At 52.0% G+C, this 19,944-nt stretch overlaps 1 protein-coding gene across 5 annotated transcripts in view; it reads left to right on the forward strand.

The window, feature by feature from the left end:
- Positions 1–2,687: 2,687 nt before the first annotated feature.
- Positions 2,688–19,944, forward strand: part of TNIK (TRAF2 and NCK interacting kinase) — a 156,934-nt gene continuing 139,677 nt past the window's right edge. For 2 of the 5 annotated variants that reach the window (XM_067001987.1, XM_013174723.3), the window contains exon 1: positions 2,690–3,038. In XM_067001987.1, the coding sequence (XP_066858088.1) occupies positions 2,982–3,038 (57 nt within the window). In that variant the 5' untranslated portion in view covers positions 2,690–2,981. Of the gene's footprint in view, positions 3,039–19,944 lie in introns of all 5 variants that reach the window. The other 3 variants (XM_013174722.3, XM_067001988.1, XM_067001986.1) reach the window with 2 other exon arrangements.

The following is a 19,944-nucleotide window of genomic DNA, read 5'->3' on the forward strand; positions in this document are numbered from 1 at the left end:
TGCATGTTATCAAGTTAGCTTAAAATCCAATTATTATGCATTTCACAGTATTAATTTTTCAACATCCTCCATTCGGTTTGGGCAGAGTCCTCTAACTACTGCTTTACGTGGGCAGACATTGGGGTAACACAACTTGGATTTAGGGAATCAAAAAATTATGCTGTCAGTGGTCACAGAATCATTGGGAACATATGACCCATGTAGGATGGTGCAGTACATCACACGATGGGGCCCCAAACAGGTTCCAGACAAGCTTTCCTGTTTGTTTCTTTCTTTTTTGTTTTTTTCTTTTTTTTTTTTTTCCTCTAAATCTCTAGAGAAGGTTCCAAAACCTGAAGCATTTGGAGCTCCTGCTAATCGGACAAGGCCTTACATGTCATTTAGATTTACTAATTTTACACGTAACCCCACGATACAATTAACAGCGGTGGCACTGCCAGATGATTAAATCTGGTTTTATGCAGAGGTCAAATGAACTGGATAGTTTATACACGAGCCGATGCCCTTTAATGAACAAATCAAACCCACTGGCCTGACATTAGCCCTCCACTGCCAACAGCAGAGCGTTGGTTCATTACGGTGCTCGTTGCTCACCGGAGCTGACCAAGGCTGGGGACCGCCACCCGCAGGAAAAGCTGACATTTTCACACTGCTCCATTTTTCGGAATGGGGACAAAACGGCAAAAACAATGTCTTGCCACCAAACCGTCCCAGCAAGGCTGTGCATGTGGTGGAACAGAGGCTGGTGGAGCTGAGGTGGCAGGACACGTGCCCTCCTGCCCCGGCTCCTGCTCCATGAGATGTGCAGGAGACACAGCAGGGACCAGCAGCAGCTCCCGGGGGGACTCTGCCGGGCAGAAACACGATTTCATGTCACACTGACTCACACTGACAACATTTCAGGCTGATTCAACCGAGCGCTCGGTTTCGCACCGTAATGACTCCAGTTGCAAGGTTTTGTTTAGATGCTCCTGACAGAAAGAGGGTGTAGAGAGAGGCAGACGTACACCTCCTTGTGAGATAAAGTAACACCTCGGAAACTCCATTTTCTACAGAAAAAGCTTCCTGCAGCCTGGGAACGCGGCCCTCCCTGGGCCTTTCCATTCGCCTCCCGCTATCACTCACCGTGTGTCTTACGTTATTGTTACAGAAGGGTTCTCTGCGTTTTTGCCATCTTGACAGACAGAGGATAGATTGTAATTAAATCACAGCTTAGCTTGGGGCTCCACGTGCATGCACAGGATCAGGCCAATCTGTCTATTTGCAGGTCTGGAGGATATATTATTTTTTTTAAATCCTTATGTGTTTCACAAATTATACCTTGCGTTCATGGATGGGAAGCACATTAGAGAAAGCCAGCGTCCTCCCTCATCCTGTTCTTTGCATTTCTCTTCAGGAGAACAATGAAGGCAGTAGGAAGTCCCACACTGCTTTGTTACGAGTTCCCAAGCAGTTTTGCTTTCAGCTTCACAACTAGGAGCAAAGCATTGCAACATCCAGGTCTGACAGACACAGACAGCATCTGGTTCAAAAAAAAAACAAACAGCACCACCAAAGATTCACGGGGGTGCTCAGAGACAATGCGACAGCCCTCTGTTTTTTAAATGTGCGTTTATTTTATTCAGTTTACCATTTTGGTCAAATCTGGCTTTTTAAACGCGAGGACTAATGGCGGTGTGTGAAATTGGGGGGGTCACGAGTTATGGACTGGAAAAAGGGGCTGAAGCCAGGCATGCTGCTGGTGCTGCGCAGCCCTGCGCACGTCCGCTACCCACTGCTTCTCCACCAAAACCACCCCGTCCCGCCGAGGCCTCGCAGCCCTGAGAGCTGAAACGCTTCTGGGCTGCTCCCAGCCCGTATCAGCCGTGCCACCATCAGCACTAATGAAGATAACGAGACGTCGATGCAGCTCCTGCACCGCCAGCGGCAGGGCAGCAGCCTCGGCCCCTTTTTGTCCCTCTGTCCCTCGCAGCCCGTGGAGCAGAGCTGGTTGCAGGATGATTTATTGTTATTTTTTAATTCACAGAGCGCATCCCCAACCCAAAAGCGTAAGAAAACCCCGTCCGCCTGCCAGTTGACTCATGTGTAGGGTTTCCGCTTCCCAGATCTGCATATTGTAAGATCCTGACACAAGCCTGTGAGAGTTGATGTTGTAAGTACAGCTTCCATACGGTTTGCTCAAAGGCAACAGATTTTTTATACGTATATATTTATATATGGCACCTGGTTTGGCAGAAACCACATCCGAAAAAGGGAAGCAAGTAAAACAGAGGAAGCCGGCTACCTAGCCGCTGCTGCATGTGGAGGGGTTTTGGCCCCTTCCGAAGGCGGTACAGACGCGGTACCGGTGCTGAGCCAGGGGCTGACAGGTCTGCCGCTGCTCCGTGCCCCCCAGAGGCGTCCGTGGGGCCGTGACACGACCCCGCATCTCCCGTGGGGCCGCGACACGACGTGCCCAGGAGCCGCGCCGTGAGGCGCCCTCACAGGACCCCCCCCTCCCAAAACCTTCCCGGCGGACCGGCCGCCCCCCGTCTCCCCCCCCAGCCCCGCTCCCGGCTCCCGCTGCCCACCCAGCCCCCTCAGCCCCACACGCGGGGCCGGGGCTCGCCCGCCCCCTGCCCGCCCCCGGCCGCCGCCGCCGCCTCGCCGTGCCTGAGGGGCGGCTCCGGCGGCGCGCTGGGCCGGGAGGCGGCCATGCCGTGCGCCGCCGCCGCCGGAGCCGGAGCCGCAACCGGAGCCGGAGCCGCCGCCATCCCGGCGCAGCCCGCGGCGAGCCCTGCCCGCAGCCGCCGCCGCCGCCCCTAAGGCGAGGGGCGAGAGGGGCGAGGGGCGGCTTCTCCCTCGCCGGCGCCCCGCATGAGGGGAGGCGTTAAATAGCGCCAGCGCCGCGGCGGCCGCCACTGCCAGCTCGGGGGCGGCGGGGCCGCCTCGCCGGCGGCGGCGGCGGCGGCGGCAGCAGCGGAGGCAGCGGCGGAGGAAACATGGCGAGCGACTCGCCGGCACGGAGCCTGGACGAGATCGACCTCTCGGCGCTGCGGGTGAGGCGCGGGGCGAGTGTGAGTGTGAGTGAGTGTGTGAGTGAGTGTGTGTGTGAGTGTGAGTGAGAGACCCCGACACAGGCTGGGGGGCCGTGGGGCTGCGGGGGTGTCGGGCTGTGTGTGTGTGTGTGAGTGTGCACACGTGTGTGCGAGTGTGTGCGAGTGTGTGCGAGTGTGTGCGAGTGTGTGCGAGTGTGTACCGCCCTGCCCGCACATGGCTGGGTGTGCGTGTGCCCCTGCCTGCGCATAAACGTGCATGCGTGTGCCCCTGCACCTATATAAATGCACATGCATATACCCCTGCGTATGTATATGTGCCTGCGTACACCCTACACGTATGGAAATATGCATGCATAAAGCCCTGTATGTATATGTGTGTGCATCCATGTATCCCTGCACGTATAGAAATGTGCATGCTTATACCCCTGCCCATATATAAATGTGTGCATACACACAGGCACGTACATAAACGTGTGTGCAAATGCCCCTGCACGTATAGAAATGTGTGCGTACGCACCCACACGTACATAACTGTGTGTGCACGTCCCCTGCATGCATATAAATGTGTGTGCATGTCCCCTGCATGTATATAACTGTGTGTGCATATCCCCCGCCCGTACCTAAACGTGTGTGCCTGTCCCCCTGCCCGCACATAAATGCGTGTGCATATCTCCTGCACATACATAATGTGTGCGTATGCCCCTGCACGTACATAATACATATATAAGCGTGCACATGCAGACGGGTATGTATATATGTGTGTGCCTGCGTGTGCGTGCATCCGAACACACATGTAGGGCTGGATGTGTGTACGCAAGCGTGTGTACGCGTACCCACGGCTGCATGGCTGCGCGTACACCCGGGGTGTGTGTGCGGTGCCCCCAGCGCCGCCCGTCCCCCCCGGCTGGGTGGCAACGGGGACCACGGGCAGGTGGGGTGCTGCGGGGCGCTATGGGGGCGCGGGGCTGCTTGGGGTGGGGGCACCGCAGTGCTCCGGGCAGCCCGGACCCCCCCCAGTGCCCCCCTTCCCCGCCGGCGGGGCTGGGCAGCACGGCGTCTCGCCGCGCTCGATTAATAAATCATGTCGCACGCGTGCACGCGCGGACACACGGGCGCAGACGGAGCCGGGTGCCCGCGGGATGCGGGAGCGCGGATGCTCGGGGCTGCTCCCCACGCCCTGCTTTTCCCCGTCATCCACCCGCCGGGCCCCGCCGCCCTGCCTCCTCCCCGGCCCCCCTCGGAGATAACGCGCTCCTGCCGATGTACCCTTGAAATGTCGGGCTTGTCAAACGTGGCAGCCTCCGCGTGGGCTGGGGCCTGGTTGCCCCCCTACCCCCCGTCGTTTTTTTTCCCCTAAGTTCTTCCTTCTTTCCCCCCTTTCCTCTTCATCCCTTCGCTGTTAAGAGCAGCGAGCTGGTATCGAGGAGGGGGAGTCATCTGAAGAATGAGGAGCTACAGCGGGGCTGCTTCTCTCAACCTGCTGCCATAGATAAATAAATAAAATTAAGCAGAATCCACTGAAGACTAGCACAAGTGTATTTTTAGAAATATTATTTGCTTCAGTGCAAAAAAAAAAAAAAAAAAGCCTATCTTTATTCACTTGCCCTACTTTCTTCCTGGTGAGTTTCTGGTTGATTAATAGTGTAAATGATTGCTCAGCAGTACACCGCGCAGGCGAGGCTGTAGCAGGGCGACCATCCACAACCTGCAGACCTGGAGCTCTCCTTTCCCTTGCTAGGTGGAGGTGTTTTAGGAGGAGGGGTGCTGAAGGCGGTGGGGCTAATCCAGGAAAGCAGTGTCCTTTGGGAAGGGAAGGGGGCCCTCTTCCCCCCCACCCCCTGAAAATCAGTTTTTGTTTCATTTTTTAATGCATCTGCGTTAGGAACTCTTCTTGAAGCAGACCGCTAGCTCTTTTTAAAACTGTCCCCACGTGCTTAGTTCGTGGGTTTTTGTGGCTTTGTAATCGCAATGTTCTCGAGACACGGTCTGGGTTTTGGTTTTGGTTCAGAAGGAAACGTTCTCCCTCCAGCCCCGAGAGCCACCAGCAGCGCCCAGCCTGCTCGGGGTGCCCCGGGACAAGGGACGTGAAGCAGGGGCTGGTGGCACCGCTGCGGGTTGTTCCCCTGCCTGGCCCTGTGCAGAGCAGCTCGCTGGCACCGCCACCGAGGCTGGCAGGGCTTCACGGGGAGGCTCTTTCTGCAGGAAATGGATTTTTTCAGACTCCCATTATAAAATTAGAGTTAGGAAAAGTTGGCCGCGTCCGAGACGCAGAGGAGTGGCGTCCTGATGGGGAGAGACCTGTGAGGGCACTTTCCTTTGAATTATGAGAGATGTGTTGGTTTATAAGTGAGACAAGAATAGGGGCTTAATTTGCCAAGGAATAGATCTTCTTCTAAACTAAGCTCTTTTAGCACTTGGAATAATTGTTAAAGGTCGTAAATCCAGCAGATAGGGCAAGGAGCGTGAATCATTCCACAGGGTCTGAATCAGAAATCAATAGTAAATTTGCTGCCTGAGCACAAAACATGGCAGCGAGGAGTCATTCCACAAGCCTTGCGGAATTTGATTTATTAGAAAATAAGAGAAGTGTCACATCGCTGCCGTAGGTGAGCCTGGATGGAGGGGACGTTGCTCCTGCGCCTACGTGTTTGAGGGTGAGAGCTGGCTGTTGGAGCTGCCGGGAGCAGGTAGTGACTCAAAATTCGTTCTGAGTGGCGGGGAAAGGAAACGCTCGGGCTGCTTATCTCTGAGTTTGAGTCACCAAAATGTTCCAGGAGGCTGGCTTTTACGAACAACAACAAAGGCAGATGCAGAGAGGGGACCTCTGCCTGCCACTTCGCCCCGTACCGTGCCCCGGCTGCCTTGCCTCTTTCAGGGTATATTCCCAGGGCTCCGGCACAGCCCCAGCTGAGCGTGGCTTGGCTCTGGGGCAGGATTTGTAGAGGTAACAGAAGCCGGCACGCACTCGTGCCTCTGCCACACCGGAGTTTATCTCGGCCATACAACCGTGCTCCGCCGCAGCAGTGCATCTGCTCCGCGCGCGCGCTGCCGGCTCGGCCAGGAACAAAGCCCTGAATCCTGCTTAAAATGCGTGGCCTGGTGCATCTAGTAAGCGCACTTCTGGCTCGCTCCTGCCTTCTTTGCGACACGTTTCCATCAATCATTTTCTGCCATGCTTATTGCCATGGTACCCGAGTGTCCCCAGGTCAGCGCGGAGAAGCGAGCGTGCGGGGAAGGGCAGGGCGAAGCCTGCAGCGTCACAAGGATGCTCTTAAAATAGAGGTCTTCCGCTGGTGGCGCTGGTAATGAGCACGGCTAATGTTGCAGAAAACTGTAATTTAAAATGATGAGGCCATTGAACAGGTAGTGCTGCATATTACACTGACAAGGGGATAAGATAAACAGCGTTATAATGTTCTTTTGTCCGGGCTGGGAGGTGTTTTTGCTAGTCCACTCGGCATGTTTAATAGCCGAATGCCCTGGCGTTGCTGTTAGCAGAATAGTGATTAACAGGGGGATTCGCACAGGCTGTTGATGGCCGTGTTTGAGAACAGATCTTTGGAAGAAAAAGGGAACGGGTGTGAGTGGCGATGCCGTGGGCCGTGCTCCCTGGTGGTGAGCGCGCAGCTGAGCACAACGGCAGAGCAGTCAGAAGGACGGGGCTGGGCTTTTGGGCTCTCCGTGTTGTATTTTTTTAAGCGCGTGTCTCGGTGAATGCTGTCATCTCTTGCCGAAGCCTGTGGCCTTGATCCTGCTAAAATATCCAGGTCAATAGCTTTTCCTCCGCCACGTCCGCTTGCAGACGGCTGACGTGCTGGGGATGGCTGCGGGCGCTTCTGCAGCAGCAGCAGCAGCAGGAGGATGCCTTTGGGTGCTCGCTTGGAGCTGGCCCTCTGTCTGCCAGGCTGCAGGAACAGCCCCCTAAAAGGGGCTTAGGTGGTAAGGGGATGAGGGGAGAGCCTTTGTCAGTGAGCTGATGGCCCCCTGGGGTGGGACCAGCCAGGGGCTAGAGCCTAGGAACGGCTCACCTGGGCTTGGCTGAGGGTTTCCTACTCAACCAGCACCCTTTTTGGGGGAAGGAGCAATAGTTTCCTTCGCGTACCTGGTTGTTGCTTTGGTTTGGACTCATTAACAAAAACCAAGGCTTTGTTGTTTACTTCCGCAAAGTGCTGACCATGCACTCTCGGGAAACTGGATCCTGAAATCGTTAGTTGTTTTGGAAAGGCCTGGCCTTTAGTGCTCAGGCTTGGAGAGGAGACAGCGCAGAATTAAGGAGCCGGTGGGTATTAGCTGTTGCTGGGAGGAATTGGATGAAGCCCAAAAATGTCACTGCCGTTCCTTTAGCTTTGCTTTGTATAGAAGTGAATTTTCAGTGGCCATTTGTTTGCATTAGCTGATCATTGTCAATGAAGATAAAAGCCCTCATATTAAAAACAGCAAACAAACAAAAAAAAGCCCCAATATGCTGGCATTGTCCTGTTTCCAGGACTTCATCGGGTTATGGAATATTTCAGAATCATTAAAGATTTAGGAGAAGTTCTAATGGGGCGTAAGCACTGCAAGCCACTACTCGGGAGCATTATCTTTGCAGCATTTTGTTGGATTTCTTCTTCCAACGCCTTTTTAAAACATGTAGCTCAACAGAACTTAAGCAGCTTTTGCAAAGGTCACCTTCTTCCTAAATAGAAAGAGGAACAAATTTTACTAGAGATGACTTCTGGAGATTAAGAAAGGCATGTTTGTGGTGCGTTGTACATGGTATGCTACCATGCAAGATTTGGCACCTATCTTCAACAAATGTTTATATATAGATATATATATAGATAGATAGATATAGATATATATATCTGGGACTCCTGAGATTAGACCCTCTTGGAGGTCTTTCATCGCGAACTTCATCAGTGCCTGTGTAAGCTATGGACCTTGGGTATGGCCATGTTCATTGTAAATTTTGAGCCTCCCCCCTTTTTTTTAACGTAAGACCTTGGCTGCACGATACCCATCTCTGAATAAGGAGTGAAAATGTCCAGCTCCAAGCCCTTCTGCATCTCGCTTCCATTCCTCAAGCCAGGATTTTGGTAGTGGTGCAAACGACGTCTTCTGCCCATGACGCAATTCCTTGCGTGTGTGTTCATGGGAAGTTAAAACAAAACCGAAGCTGGCTTCTGCCTAATCTTCTTGCACGGGGCTGATTTTTTTTCCCATCTCGTGGAGCTGTGCAGCCCAGATGTTGCTCTTCTGCAGTTCTCCACGTTCAGCACTGGCACGGTGACAGGTTGGGTACTCTGCCTGGTCTTTGGAGTTCTTCCCCCACATGCAAGTGGATAAGCGGCTGGTGTTTCTAAAGGCACCGAGAGTCTCTGTTCTCACGAGTGTCTGTGTACTGGTCGGTTACCAAAACTAATAATTTGGGCTGCTTAAGCATGAATTCAGAGCAAAATGTGCCGTAGCAGGCTGGTGTATGAGTACGGGCATTTTGTTGAGTCAAGGTTTGAGGCAATGAAGAGGTAGGTATTTGATTGGTGTGTGCATGTCTAAAATAAAAAGCACCTGATTTCTATTCCATGCAAAAATGAGTGGTTAGAGGAGGCTTTCATCCCCGCTATGTGAAGGTAATTTTTATCTGCCAGACTCATAGTAGGGGTACTGGTACAGTTTATACAGGGTGAGGGGGGAAAACCGTTTCCATTGGATCAGTATGCAAATCTCCCAAAATTAATCACCCCACTGAGGAAGAGGCGTACTTGAAAGTCATTATTTACGTGGTGCCAGGTCATGCAAGAGCTACTGTCGCGCCCTGAGCTTGGACTCTGGGCTGCTCCCTGCAAACCCTCGCCTGCCTCCCTCTAACGCACCCGCAGCCGCTTTGCAACCCTGATTATGTGCCTCAGCAGGAGCCTCCGCCTCGGACCTGCAGAGCAAGGACGGAGTATCGATCCCCGTCTGACTCCTTCCTGCCCAAAATACAAACGGGGAGAACCCTGCCGGTTTTCCCAGCGTTACCCCCAAGGAAGAAGCCAAGAGCAGGCGGACGTTTGCGAGGGGCGGTGGGACGAGCCTCGGCTGGGTCTGCTTCCTCCCCCAGCTCTGTTCCTGCTGCATTCGCAGTGGGTTTGGTAAAAGCTGTTGTGTGCTGGCTTTCCGGTTTGTTGTCTGGGAAGGGGGAGGTTGGGGGGGGTTCAAGAATACTTCTGCAGCGCAGCTCCCACCTGGTGGGAGACGAATGCCCCTTTCCTTCCCCTCCGCTCTCGCCACCAGGCTCGGCAGGGACCAGGAGCTGGGCAGGGCAGGGCTGGGGGCCAGGGGCTTTGTGTGGCTTTTCCTTCCCCCTGGGTGGCTTCAGCCTGCTCTGCTCTGCGGGGCCCCTCGTTCCCCGGTGGCACCGCAGGGCCTCCGTCACACGAGGCTCGCTCACGCTCAGGCACCTCAGTTACCTCGCAGGCAGCCATTAAAGCCGTCCGTAGGCTGCAGGTCGAAAACCACTGGCCAAAGTCATCGCCAGCGCCATTAAATGAGGGGTTGTATTTACTATTTGTAAAGCAGCAGCGTTGATTTCCTTCCCCCCCGCCCCGTCCCCTCTCGTCACGTTGGACTGTGGCTGTACATGGAAACCGATGGGCTGCCTGCTCTGTTCTCTGGAAAACAATTTATATAAACGAGGCTTGATGTTCTGCATGTAAATCACTTATGATTTCTAATGGCGGATTGCCTAACGAACACAGCCATGGGAAAAAGGAGACTCCCCTCTGCCCATGTTCCCCCTCTGCGGTGGTCTCGAGAGGAATCCTGTGTGGGGCTGTGACCCCTTCCCACAGGGGCTGAGGATGCTCAGCATGGAGGGGCCAGTCCTGGGGTGCTCCCCCCCAAAGGCTTGGTGCTAGAAGGAGAGGCAAAGCAAGCACTGTTGGAAAACATCGGTGAGAAGCTTAATCAGACCTCGGTTACATCCCTCTGCACGCCTGATTTTATTTTGTAACGGCAAATGCTCTGAGAGTACAGCAAGCCATTTCCCTTTGATCTGGAATGTTGCTTTTCCCTGTTAATTTTCTGCCGTGCTTGCCAGAAGTTCAAGGTTCTGGATCGGTAGTAAATTATGGATGACTGTAATCAGGCAGCCAGCACTGGAGTATCCAGATGCGACTTGCGTAGCCGAGAACCAGCATTTCCTCCTCCTGCATTAGGTGAGCAAACACAGCATTTACTGCCCCGCGCTCAGCTGAGTTACCGTGAATTCAGGAGGAGGTCCACACTTTGTTCTGCTGCTGATAAGCAGGCCTGCCACAAAAAGTCTATCAGTATTAATGGCTTCGTGCAAACGCCACCCTCCTGCCTGTAGCCGAGACCTGAGCCATTCGCCTGGTCCCATCCTTCCTACGTACGTCCTGAAAGCTGCCATGGCCTCTGGCAAGCGCAGGAGCTGCTCTGTGCAGCAGCCTGTGAGCAGTGAGCCACTCTACTGAGTAAAGGCTGAGCAGTCTGAGTATAACATCCTCTTTGTTTTACATGCTGTCACTGCAGCAAGGGTGGGTGGATGTGTTTCTGTTCGTGTGAACGCACGTGTGGTTTTCAGCTCTGGAGTGCATGAAACCTTTTGTTACAGTTCTTGCCTGCTTCCTCCAGCAGTGTCATTTCAGAGTACGAAAGAAATAAATTGTTTAGCTCTTCTGAAAGCAACGCTTTTTAGAAGCCAAGGATATCGCAAAGGATGTATATTCCTTTATAAACTAACAAAGAATCCAAAATTTAATTTAGGTGGCTGACACTTCCCCCCCGTTCCCCCGCCTTTTAAAAATTCTCTGTGCTCCTAATTTTGAAACTCAGCAGGAAAAAGCCTCCTGCCAGCTGAGTCATGTGTTCAGTGCATGACAGAAGTGACTGTTTGGGACCATGCCCTTAATCTGCTGGATGGAGGCTTTAGGATGCGTTTGAGGCGGTAGAGCCTTTGCTGAGGAAGAGATCGCACAGCTTGAATCTAATAAAATGTGTCTAATAACTGCTGTAGTATGCTACAGAAATACAAGAGATCAAAGCTTCAGAGGCATTTATTTTCATAATTTGTGGGTCAGATCCTTGCAGGACTAATTGGGTGCTGTTTGATGTCCAGGCAACAATAGAAATCTCCCAGTAAATCAGAATACATTTGCCTTTTCCTTTCTCTTTCGTATGCAAGCATAAAAGCTTAATATGATTTAGAGATAAACTAGCGAAAGAGAAGTTGCAGATCTCCTTCCTGTCTCGCTGCCATGTTTTTCAGAAGCATTGCACTGTGGACCTGTGCAAATGGCACAGCCTGGGTGCCTGTGCTAGCTCCTCGCTGAAAACGAGGTACCCAGATAAAAGTCCTGGCTCCCCAGATGTCAAGTGCCACGCGTTGGTGGCCGATGTTGGTAATGGTAGATGTTTAGTGTGTCTGAAGCGTGGTCCCCTTTAGGATGCATGGTTTTACCCCAGCTTACATAAGCTGACCAAAAATGAATATGCAGCTGGGTTCTGTGGGCTAAAAGCAGCCAGATTTGGGGTGAAGGAAGGGGCATGGGAAAAGGAAGGGGGATTTATAGAGGAGAAAAGAAATGGCACCGAGAAGTCACTGTCTCTAGCAGAGCAAGTGAAATAAATTAGCTGTTAATCTTTCTTCAACGGAGACCAGGTGATGTTCAAGGCTAGCAGGTTTCCCTAGGGTCACAGGTGTCACCACACAGCTTGGAGATGGATGAGGTGAGGGAGTTTTCCTGTTTTTACTGTGGAAGAGGAAAGCACGGAGCCTGTCCGACACGTGGGCTGGGAGTGCTGCTCTTCCTAAGGCAAGGTTGTTGTTCCCGTCGCTTTGGGTGTTGCTTAATTAGCCATGGGCCTCTACTCAAATGAGAAACCTGGCTGGAAAGGAAGGGCCCTGCGCTTAAACCGTTGTGTTTTCTGTTTTATCCTCCTGCTAAATATTCATGGCAGGCGTTCCTAGGGGGACTTCCTTTGTGTGTCTGCAAATGCGTCTGTTTTGGGGGGAAAGAAATACGGGTGTGCAAAGAAACTGTTCCTGGAGTAAAACCAGAGGCCAAGGCAACAAAATTAAAAGGGCTTTAAATGCACTTTTTGGCTATGCAGACGGGCTGTCTTTGCTGCAATAAATCTTCAGCCTTTACGTATTGATTAGCCTCAGTAAATACCGTGATGACGCTGCCCTTCCTATTGCTATTCTGTGGGGATCAGCGTATTAGTGTGTTTGAAGAGGCTGTAATAGCTAAATGGGATTCCAGTAGCGAGAGCGGTTTACAAATGGTCTCCAAAGTGAATCTCCCAGCCAGTGCGACTATCCCTGCTCCCTGTTTGAGTGTTTTGCTGCTATAAATATCAACACGGAGTGCTCCACTGGTGACCAGGCTGGTAATGGCTGTGTTTTCAAATGGACAAACTGTGTTTTCCGAGCCAAGTGCCCTGAAGTGGCTGTGCCCGGCCCTGGCAGGGATGCTGAGGAATCTCCTCTGTCTTCTGATGCCCTGGTTGGGGAGCTCTGGTGGGCAAGTGGTGGGTGTGGGGGAGCAGGACTGGAGGGGAAGGGCTGGAGTTTCCTATAAGTTGAAGAACTGATTCAAAATCCAGCAAAACGTTGTAGAGCAAAACGTTTTGCCTGTCCGACTCCCTGAGCTGGTTCCCTGCAGGGTGAGGTGAGAGCCAGTGCTGGTGTGTGGGGTGTCTGAGGGTCCTGGTGGTGGGACCCGCGTGATGAGCTGCTCTAGCTGTCCGGGGGCTGCAGGCGTGGATTCCAAGACTCTCCTGATTCTGAAGAGGAGAGCGGGGCCTATCTCCTGAAGGCACCTGAAGGTGTCAAAATTCAGTACTGGAAATTGAGTACCATGAGCTCAACAAAGAGTCGCATTAGAGCATGGGGCTGCCCGGCTAGCCGTTGTCTGAAAATGGCTCCTCTTCTACCTGTTCTGCTCACGGCCTGTAGTAGATTCTTTAGTGTTCATGTGCAGCAGGGCATAGTTCAAAGTGGTTTTATTTGCTGGGCTTTGCCCCTGCCCTTGAGGCAGTGATGTGTGGCACCCCAGCCACTGGGCCAGCCCTGGCTTCTTATAAAATTGTCGTGATATAGTACAAAAAGAGCAGGAATGTGGAAGGAATGACAACCTGTTACACCTGTGGAGTGCTGGGAGGAGGGATGGAGAGCTGCTTGCTTTAGACGTTAGGTGCCGTAGCAGAAAACCCACCCAGAAGACTTTCCATTTGCAAGCCCAAGTTTTGGCACTACACCGCGGTGGAAGAGCTCTTCCAGACATAGTTTGGGCTGTAGGGTGAAAACCCAAGCTGCTCCTGAGACAGTAGATGGAAAGACAGGACGGAGAAAATGTAAAATTAGCATAACAATATACCTTTAATTCAACGTGAAGGAAATAATTGAAGAGTCGCTGTTGCTTATGATGGTGACCTCTGCCAAGATGACTCATCCCGCAATATAATATGAGTCACTTGTAATGATGGCCTGTTAAAGGAGAAAGTGCCAGGTCCCCCTAACTCCTTCATTGTGTGATATAAAAGCCAGGCCAAAGAAGAGCTTTCAGGATATTGTTTAAAAGTTGCTGATACTTAGAGCTTTGAAGCACTGGGCTCTTGGGGAGCCTTGGCATGAACCGGAAAAGGCCCTGAGGAGAAACACTGCTGCTTCTGTGGCCTCTGTTTAAAAGAGCCCCATGACACACTTCTCCTCCCTGCCCTCTGCGTAAATGCCGTGTTGCCAAAGGGTGGCAGCCCAGGTAGCTCGCCTTCCTGCCAAGGGCAGCCTGTGGGTGGGAGGAAGGTGGGTGGGCATTCACTTGTGCGATGAGCACGAAAAGCCTTGGACGCCTTTGCGAGGTCTGCCCGGCAAGGGCTTAGCGCGGGGATGGAGGCCTGGAGGGCGGCATGACGGCAAGGCCTGGAGGTCTGAGGGTGGAGCGGGATGGTAGGAACAAAACCCAAAATGGGGGAGAGGAGAGGCCAAGAGCTGGCCACCAGTGGTCGCGTCCTCGCCTGCAGTCAGGGCTTTGTCAGGTACAGCCTCCCTGTGGCCTCACCTCTGACATCTGCCAGATGGGTGCAGGATGAGTTTATGGCCACGTGCAATCTGAAGTACTTGCTGTTAATCATTTACTAGCTGACTTAAACGATTCCTTGTGTTGGACTCTTGCTTTTCCTCAATAAATAAGGTTTTACAAGTCCCAGAAGAAAGCGAGAGCCTGGCAGCAAGGTGTTGTGACCCTGGGCAGGAGCTCACCAAGAAACCATGGCCCTGGGAGGCCTTTCCTTAGGCTCTGCCCTGTCCTTTTCATGTGGCGGGGACACCTTGTTCCTGAGAAAGGGTTTCTAGCCTGTCAAAAGCCTGGTGGTTTCGTCTGATTTTTTCTAAGCTTTCAGTGAGGGGCTGTGGAGGAAGGCTGAGGCCCTGAGGAGGCGAGGAGGGCTGGGCCTGCCTGAAGGAGGAAAGCTTTGTACCCAGGAGTAGCTGTCAAGGCGGTCTGAGTATTCAGGAAGCATCCGAAGGACACTGAATGTGCAAGTGGTTGCGTTGCAGAAAATTGTTATCTAGTGCCTTAGCAACAGATCTCCCTGATAGAGGGAGGAACCTGAAAGGAAACTGCCAGTGCAGTGGCACCCAAGTCTTCCTTTTGTCTTGCTCCTTTGGTAACTGGTGTCCCCTTCTTTAACGAGGCCCCACCGTTAGCCCGGTGGTCCTGCTGCTGTGGCAGCTCTTGGGAGCTGTCATCGTGCCTCCCATACCATCCTTGTCAACTACAGATGATTCAGTTGTCATTTATGTCAGTTATCTACCTTATGGATAGGTAAACTATTGTGTCCCCCTCCCCTCTAAAATAAAACAAAAATAAAAAATTAAGCAATGTGGTGAACGTGGGAGACCTGGCCCAAGTTCGAAGCCAGGGTCACTTTCCTGAGAACCTTTCCTATGAAGTTGTAGTTTTAGTTTTGCCACGTCGTGTGATCTCTTCCATACTGTTGGTTTAAAGCAAAGTGCTGGCATGAGCACTGGCCAGCGGAGGAAATGTCCTCGAGAGAAGATGCAAGAGCCCTACTCATTATCAGACCCGAGTAAAACTGCTCCAAGCTAATCTGGCTGCCTAAAAATAGAAGTAGTAGTGGGGGAAGGACTGTCTTCTGTCTTGGTTTGCCCTTGGTTTTCGTGACATTTTGCTGCTCTATATTACGTGTTTTGCTGGGGAGACCGGGTGTCCTGGTCACACTGGAGCAGTTCCTGTGAGCATGTGTTCATGGCAAAAACCATCGGAGAGGAAGGCCCAGGAGCTCGTTCAGGGTTTAGCAGTTGACTCCGAGTGCAGTTATATTCAGGTTTACTCTCTCAGGTTCACAGCCTGTCTCTTGGTGTGATCTCAAAGCCTCCCCTGGGTGGCTCTGAAGAAGCGATGTGGCTGGAAGCAAGGCATGGGCTGGGCCCTGGTGCATCCCTGGTCATCCATCGTGTGTGCACCTCTCCAGGGCCATGCTGGAGGTCACAGCATCTGCTTTGCAGTGTCTAAATAGGAAAAAACAAAATCACTTAGGAAACTTAATTACTCTGTTACTGTTGTAAAGCATTTAAAACACAAGTTTCATAACTGCCTTGTGATAGCCTCGTTTATGTTCCTTTTCAGTATTATGCAAGCAGCTCACCTTGTGATTATGAAATAGTGAAATGTGCTTTCTAATACTCACCCTCTGTTTCTCAATGAGTTCATAAAACCTCTTCTGCTTTCCATTAATGATGGAACAATAGGACATTTTTCTTTTCTCTTTTAAAAGGAGCCGAGCCCTTTATTTTATTTTTTCCAAGTTCCTGGGCCAGCAGCTCCACTGAGACCTTGCTGTTCCTTGCGGTTAGACCAGAGCGGACGTACCTCCTGTCCTTCACCGCACCGTCTGCCACTTGGGGGGAAATAGGACGTTTGTGGATCCGTCTAGGAGGTCCTGCTGCTCTGGAGCAGTCCCAGCTAGTGCAGTGGCTGTGGCTGGCGCTAGTGCTGCTGGTGTGAGCTGCTTACAGTGTGAGCTGAGGCGAGTGGGAAAAGTGGGAGCGGGTCAGGATGGGGTGACTCTTTCCTCATCAGAAGACCTGAAATATTACCCTGCTTGTTCCCAGCCAGTTATTTTCCAACTGGAAGTTTCTATTAATACCAGAAGAAGCCCTTTCTGCATTTTAGTGCCCCACAAAGACCTCATAGCACTGAGGCAGGGCAGAGCAGGAGCCCTCTTGTGTGCGAGGCCCCGGGAGCTGGGGCTCTGGTCTTCATCTGCGGGAGCATCTGTGCCGGGTCTGGATTTACCCTATCTCCACATCCAGCTGTTGTAGGATAACAGCGATTTTTTTTTTCTTTTCCTGTAGAGGGAAAGAATTAAAATTTTTCCCTAAGCACAGATGGGAATGCAGCGCTGCTCAATTTGCCTGGGAGCACTGAGGAGGATGTCTCCCGGCTCAGCGGCCAGGGCTGCAGCTCCGCTCAGATTTACATCCACATCCGGAGACTCATAACTCTTTGCAGATGCTAATGAGGAGTTTACAGATAAGATCCCCTGTGAGGAAAGGAATGCGAGGATAGTCTTATACCAGGGGAAATCAAGGTGAGGGGGGGGGGGTCAAGCATCTTGTCTACATTCACTTACAGGCGCTGCAGCCCTGGCAGAGCAGGGAGTAGAAGTCAGACCTTCTGGCCTCTCATCCTGTGTTGTAGTCATTAAACTATGCTCTCCTAAGATTAGATAAGGTGTGTTTTCAATGCCAGCAAGAGTTGATGAGCAAATTCCTTCAATAAATGCTTTTCTTGTAGATTTGCGAACACAGAATGAGCTTTGGGACACTAGGGAAGGGAAAAAAACTTGCAGGTGTCAATTTTCAGGGAGGAAATCAGATGGGAAGATAACCAACAGGTCAGAGTTCTTGAAAGAAACAGCAAAAGTGAATTTGTGACCAAGACTAGCACACTAAAACAGGTAGGCACCAGTTATATAGAGAAACATAAGACCAGTGCTGGGACTTGGAGCAAGAGTGATGTGAAGCCAGCTCTTATGTCCTGAGCAGCTGTTACGGGGGACCAAGGTGCAGCCCTGTTACTGGCAGTAAATGCTTCAGAGCAGCCCTCAGTGGTGAGGATGGCACTCTGTGTCTCTTCCTGTTTTAGAGTAAGTGATGTGGGAAACCCACGATTCAATCTTGCTGCCGGCAGCCTGCCACGAGTTTTAATATTGCTTGACAATGTAGGGCTCTGACCGTGGTGAGACGTGGCGCAGGGGTTTGCTGCAGCCCTGAGATAGATGCTGACGTTAACAGGGTTTTGCCTCAGTATTGGGGTCCTGGTGGATCCAGTTGCAGAGCTCTGATTTTCTTACAGTGTGAACTGTAATAGTGTGGTTACCCAGACCTGGAGTGACAGTTTGGTCCTGGCTTCAGAGTGCCTGCAGTCTGCACAGGCACGGATGGCTGGACTAGTTTCCCAGCAGGAAGAAATACTCCTTTCCAATACATCGGGTGTTCGGAGGAGAAAAAGATTACCAGGGCATCTTGATTTCATAGTAATTTGTCTTCCTAGCTCTGGCTAGGGGCTGTAAGGCAGACTGGAGCTCAGGTTTGCTGGATCAGGTGAAGTGACACAGGTGGGTGCAGCAGACAGCTCTGCTAGGATTTAGGGTGGCCCTGCAGAGCACCGGCTTGCGGCTGTGTTGAACAAGGCTTGGAGTGCACAGAGGGCAGCCGATCGACTCGTTGAGGACATAACACGGAGAGGAGAGCTGCGTGCAGGGGGCAGAAGTGGTGTCTTGGGCGCTAACCTACAGAGCATTTGTAGTACTGCTTGTTTTACTGCCCGATGGAGTGTGTTGCTGCTGCTGCTGCTCTTGCACGGGTGTGATTTCTGGTTATGGGCACCCTTATCTGGTTCTGTAGCCATTAATTCTTCATCTTGCCCACGTGGACAGCTGTAAGTTACTTCATCTGGTTTTCTTATCAGCTCTGACGTTTATTGTGTAGAATTCAAATTATTCTAGGAACTATAAAAGAGGGGACGGAGCCTGGGAATTACAGGTAAAAAGTTGTTCCTCTTTCTGCACAGACCAGTGAGATTTAAATGGAGAGTGAAGAATCGCTACATTTGTCAAGCCAGGACTGAGCTCTTGATTGTGCATCACAACTAGAAAAAAAAAAAGCACATTTTCCTGAGATTTCCTGTCGTTCCTTACTTTGTGCAACATTATCGAAACGCTCCTTTCGGCCCTTTAAACCCATCGATGTGCTTGTGAAAGATTCAGAAACGCTCAGGCTGAGTTTGCCTCACCATCGGTGGGCTGCATCCTTTCTGCGTGGCTTTGGTCCTGCTTCCTCCGCGCTGAGTAACTTGCACTCCCCGCGAGCTCTGCTTCAAAGGGTATGCCACCCTCTGGGAGGCTGGCCCTCGCGGGCTCGCCGTTTCTTTTAACAGTAAGTATTTAAATGACATTGAGGCTGCTTATTGGAGCCTGCTGCTTTTTTAGTCATTAGCACCGCTGCGCAGAAAGAGCAGGCCTCCAGTAAGACCAGGCAGTGGCGGGGATGGCCAAGTGATGCTCAAGTGTGATCCTGCCGTGGAGTTGTCCAGCAGAAACGAAGCTGGCTTTGAGAGACCACCTCGAACGCTGTCCTGTGCAGTGATTCTGCCACCACGGGATGGTCTCTGAGCCTTCCTCGTGGCTGAGGAGAGGTGCCACGCGCTCTCCTTGCTTGGCGTGTCGAGGTCTGGCTGAAGTCTGGCCAGAATTACAAGAAATCATCACGACTAACATGGTGCTGGTGAAAAAAAGTTAATAGAGGTGAATAATGGCACAAGATACATGGGAATCAACATTTTCCTCCTTGGAGGCTGTAGACGTAATCCACTTAATATTCTGTGGAACACAAGATTAATTTTCTTCAGAATAATATATGTGAGGGCTTTTCTTCCCAGTTCGCTGGCAGAGGCACTGCCGCATTGCTGCAGCTGCGGGCAGGGAATTAGGGGGAAAGGATGCCGGCGACTTGCAGGGATCCAGAGGCAGCGAAATCTGGCTGGAGGAGATCGAGCTCCTCTCTCTGCTCCTCTCCCGAACACCTGGGCACGGAGCTGGTGCCTGCTGCATGTGGAGACCAGCCCCAGCCGTCACTTGTCCTCCTCCACGGTGTACCTGTGCCGTGGTTTAGGCTCGCTTTGCAGAGGTTCCTTTAAAATAACGATAAGCCAAAACCCCTGGTCGTCTTTTTCTTTCACGGGATGGAAAGAATGCAGCGACTTGCCAAGCCTAAAGAGGAGTAGATACAGGAGAAATAAATAAATCAAACTGATTTATTTTAAGTTGATTAATCTGATGTGTTTGTAGTTTTCTAAAATAAAATTTAGCCCTGGAGGTTTTCGCAAATCAAATAACAACAACAGCAATTAATTTAGAAGCAGTTGGGAGTGTTTCCCACCCCTTTGCACATCCCTACACCCACGTGATTAATTTCCCCGCTTATGGGCCCAATCCTGCTCGGGGTTGTGCAGCTGCCTCCTGCGGGATGGGGACGGGGGACTCGTAGAGCCGCCCCCTGTAGGGCAGGGACACCTGCGGGAGGGCTGGGCTGCTGCTGGGTGGCATTTCTCTGCTGAAAACCCAAGTGTTACGCACCTCCCCGCTCTGTTTTCCCATTTCGTGCAGGTCTTCAGCAGGCTGCTACCTGGGGTCGTGCTTGCAGGGCTTGCTTTGCTGCCGTGTGCGTTGTGCTGATGTTTGCGGCCTGCCTGCGTGGGCCGATAAATCTGCAGTCCTAGCAAAGAGCACTCTGCTCGCAGAGGCCAGGTAATGCCACGGCTCGCTCCAGGGAGGAGAGCTAGCAGAGAGCTCCCACGGCAGGGAACGTCACGGGGCTGTAAGATGGCAGGGA

This window comes from Anser cygnoides, chromosome 9, assembly GCF_040182565.1.
Source record: "Anser cygnoides isolate HZ-2024a breed goose chromosome 9, Taihu_goose_T2T_genome, whole genome shotgun sequence".
In the NCBI taxonomy this organism is placed as follows: Eukaryota; Metazoa; Chordata; class Aves; order Anseriformes; family Anatidae; genus Anser; species Anser cygnoides.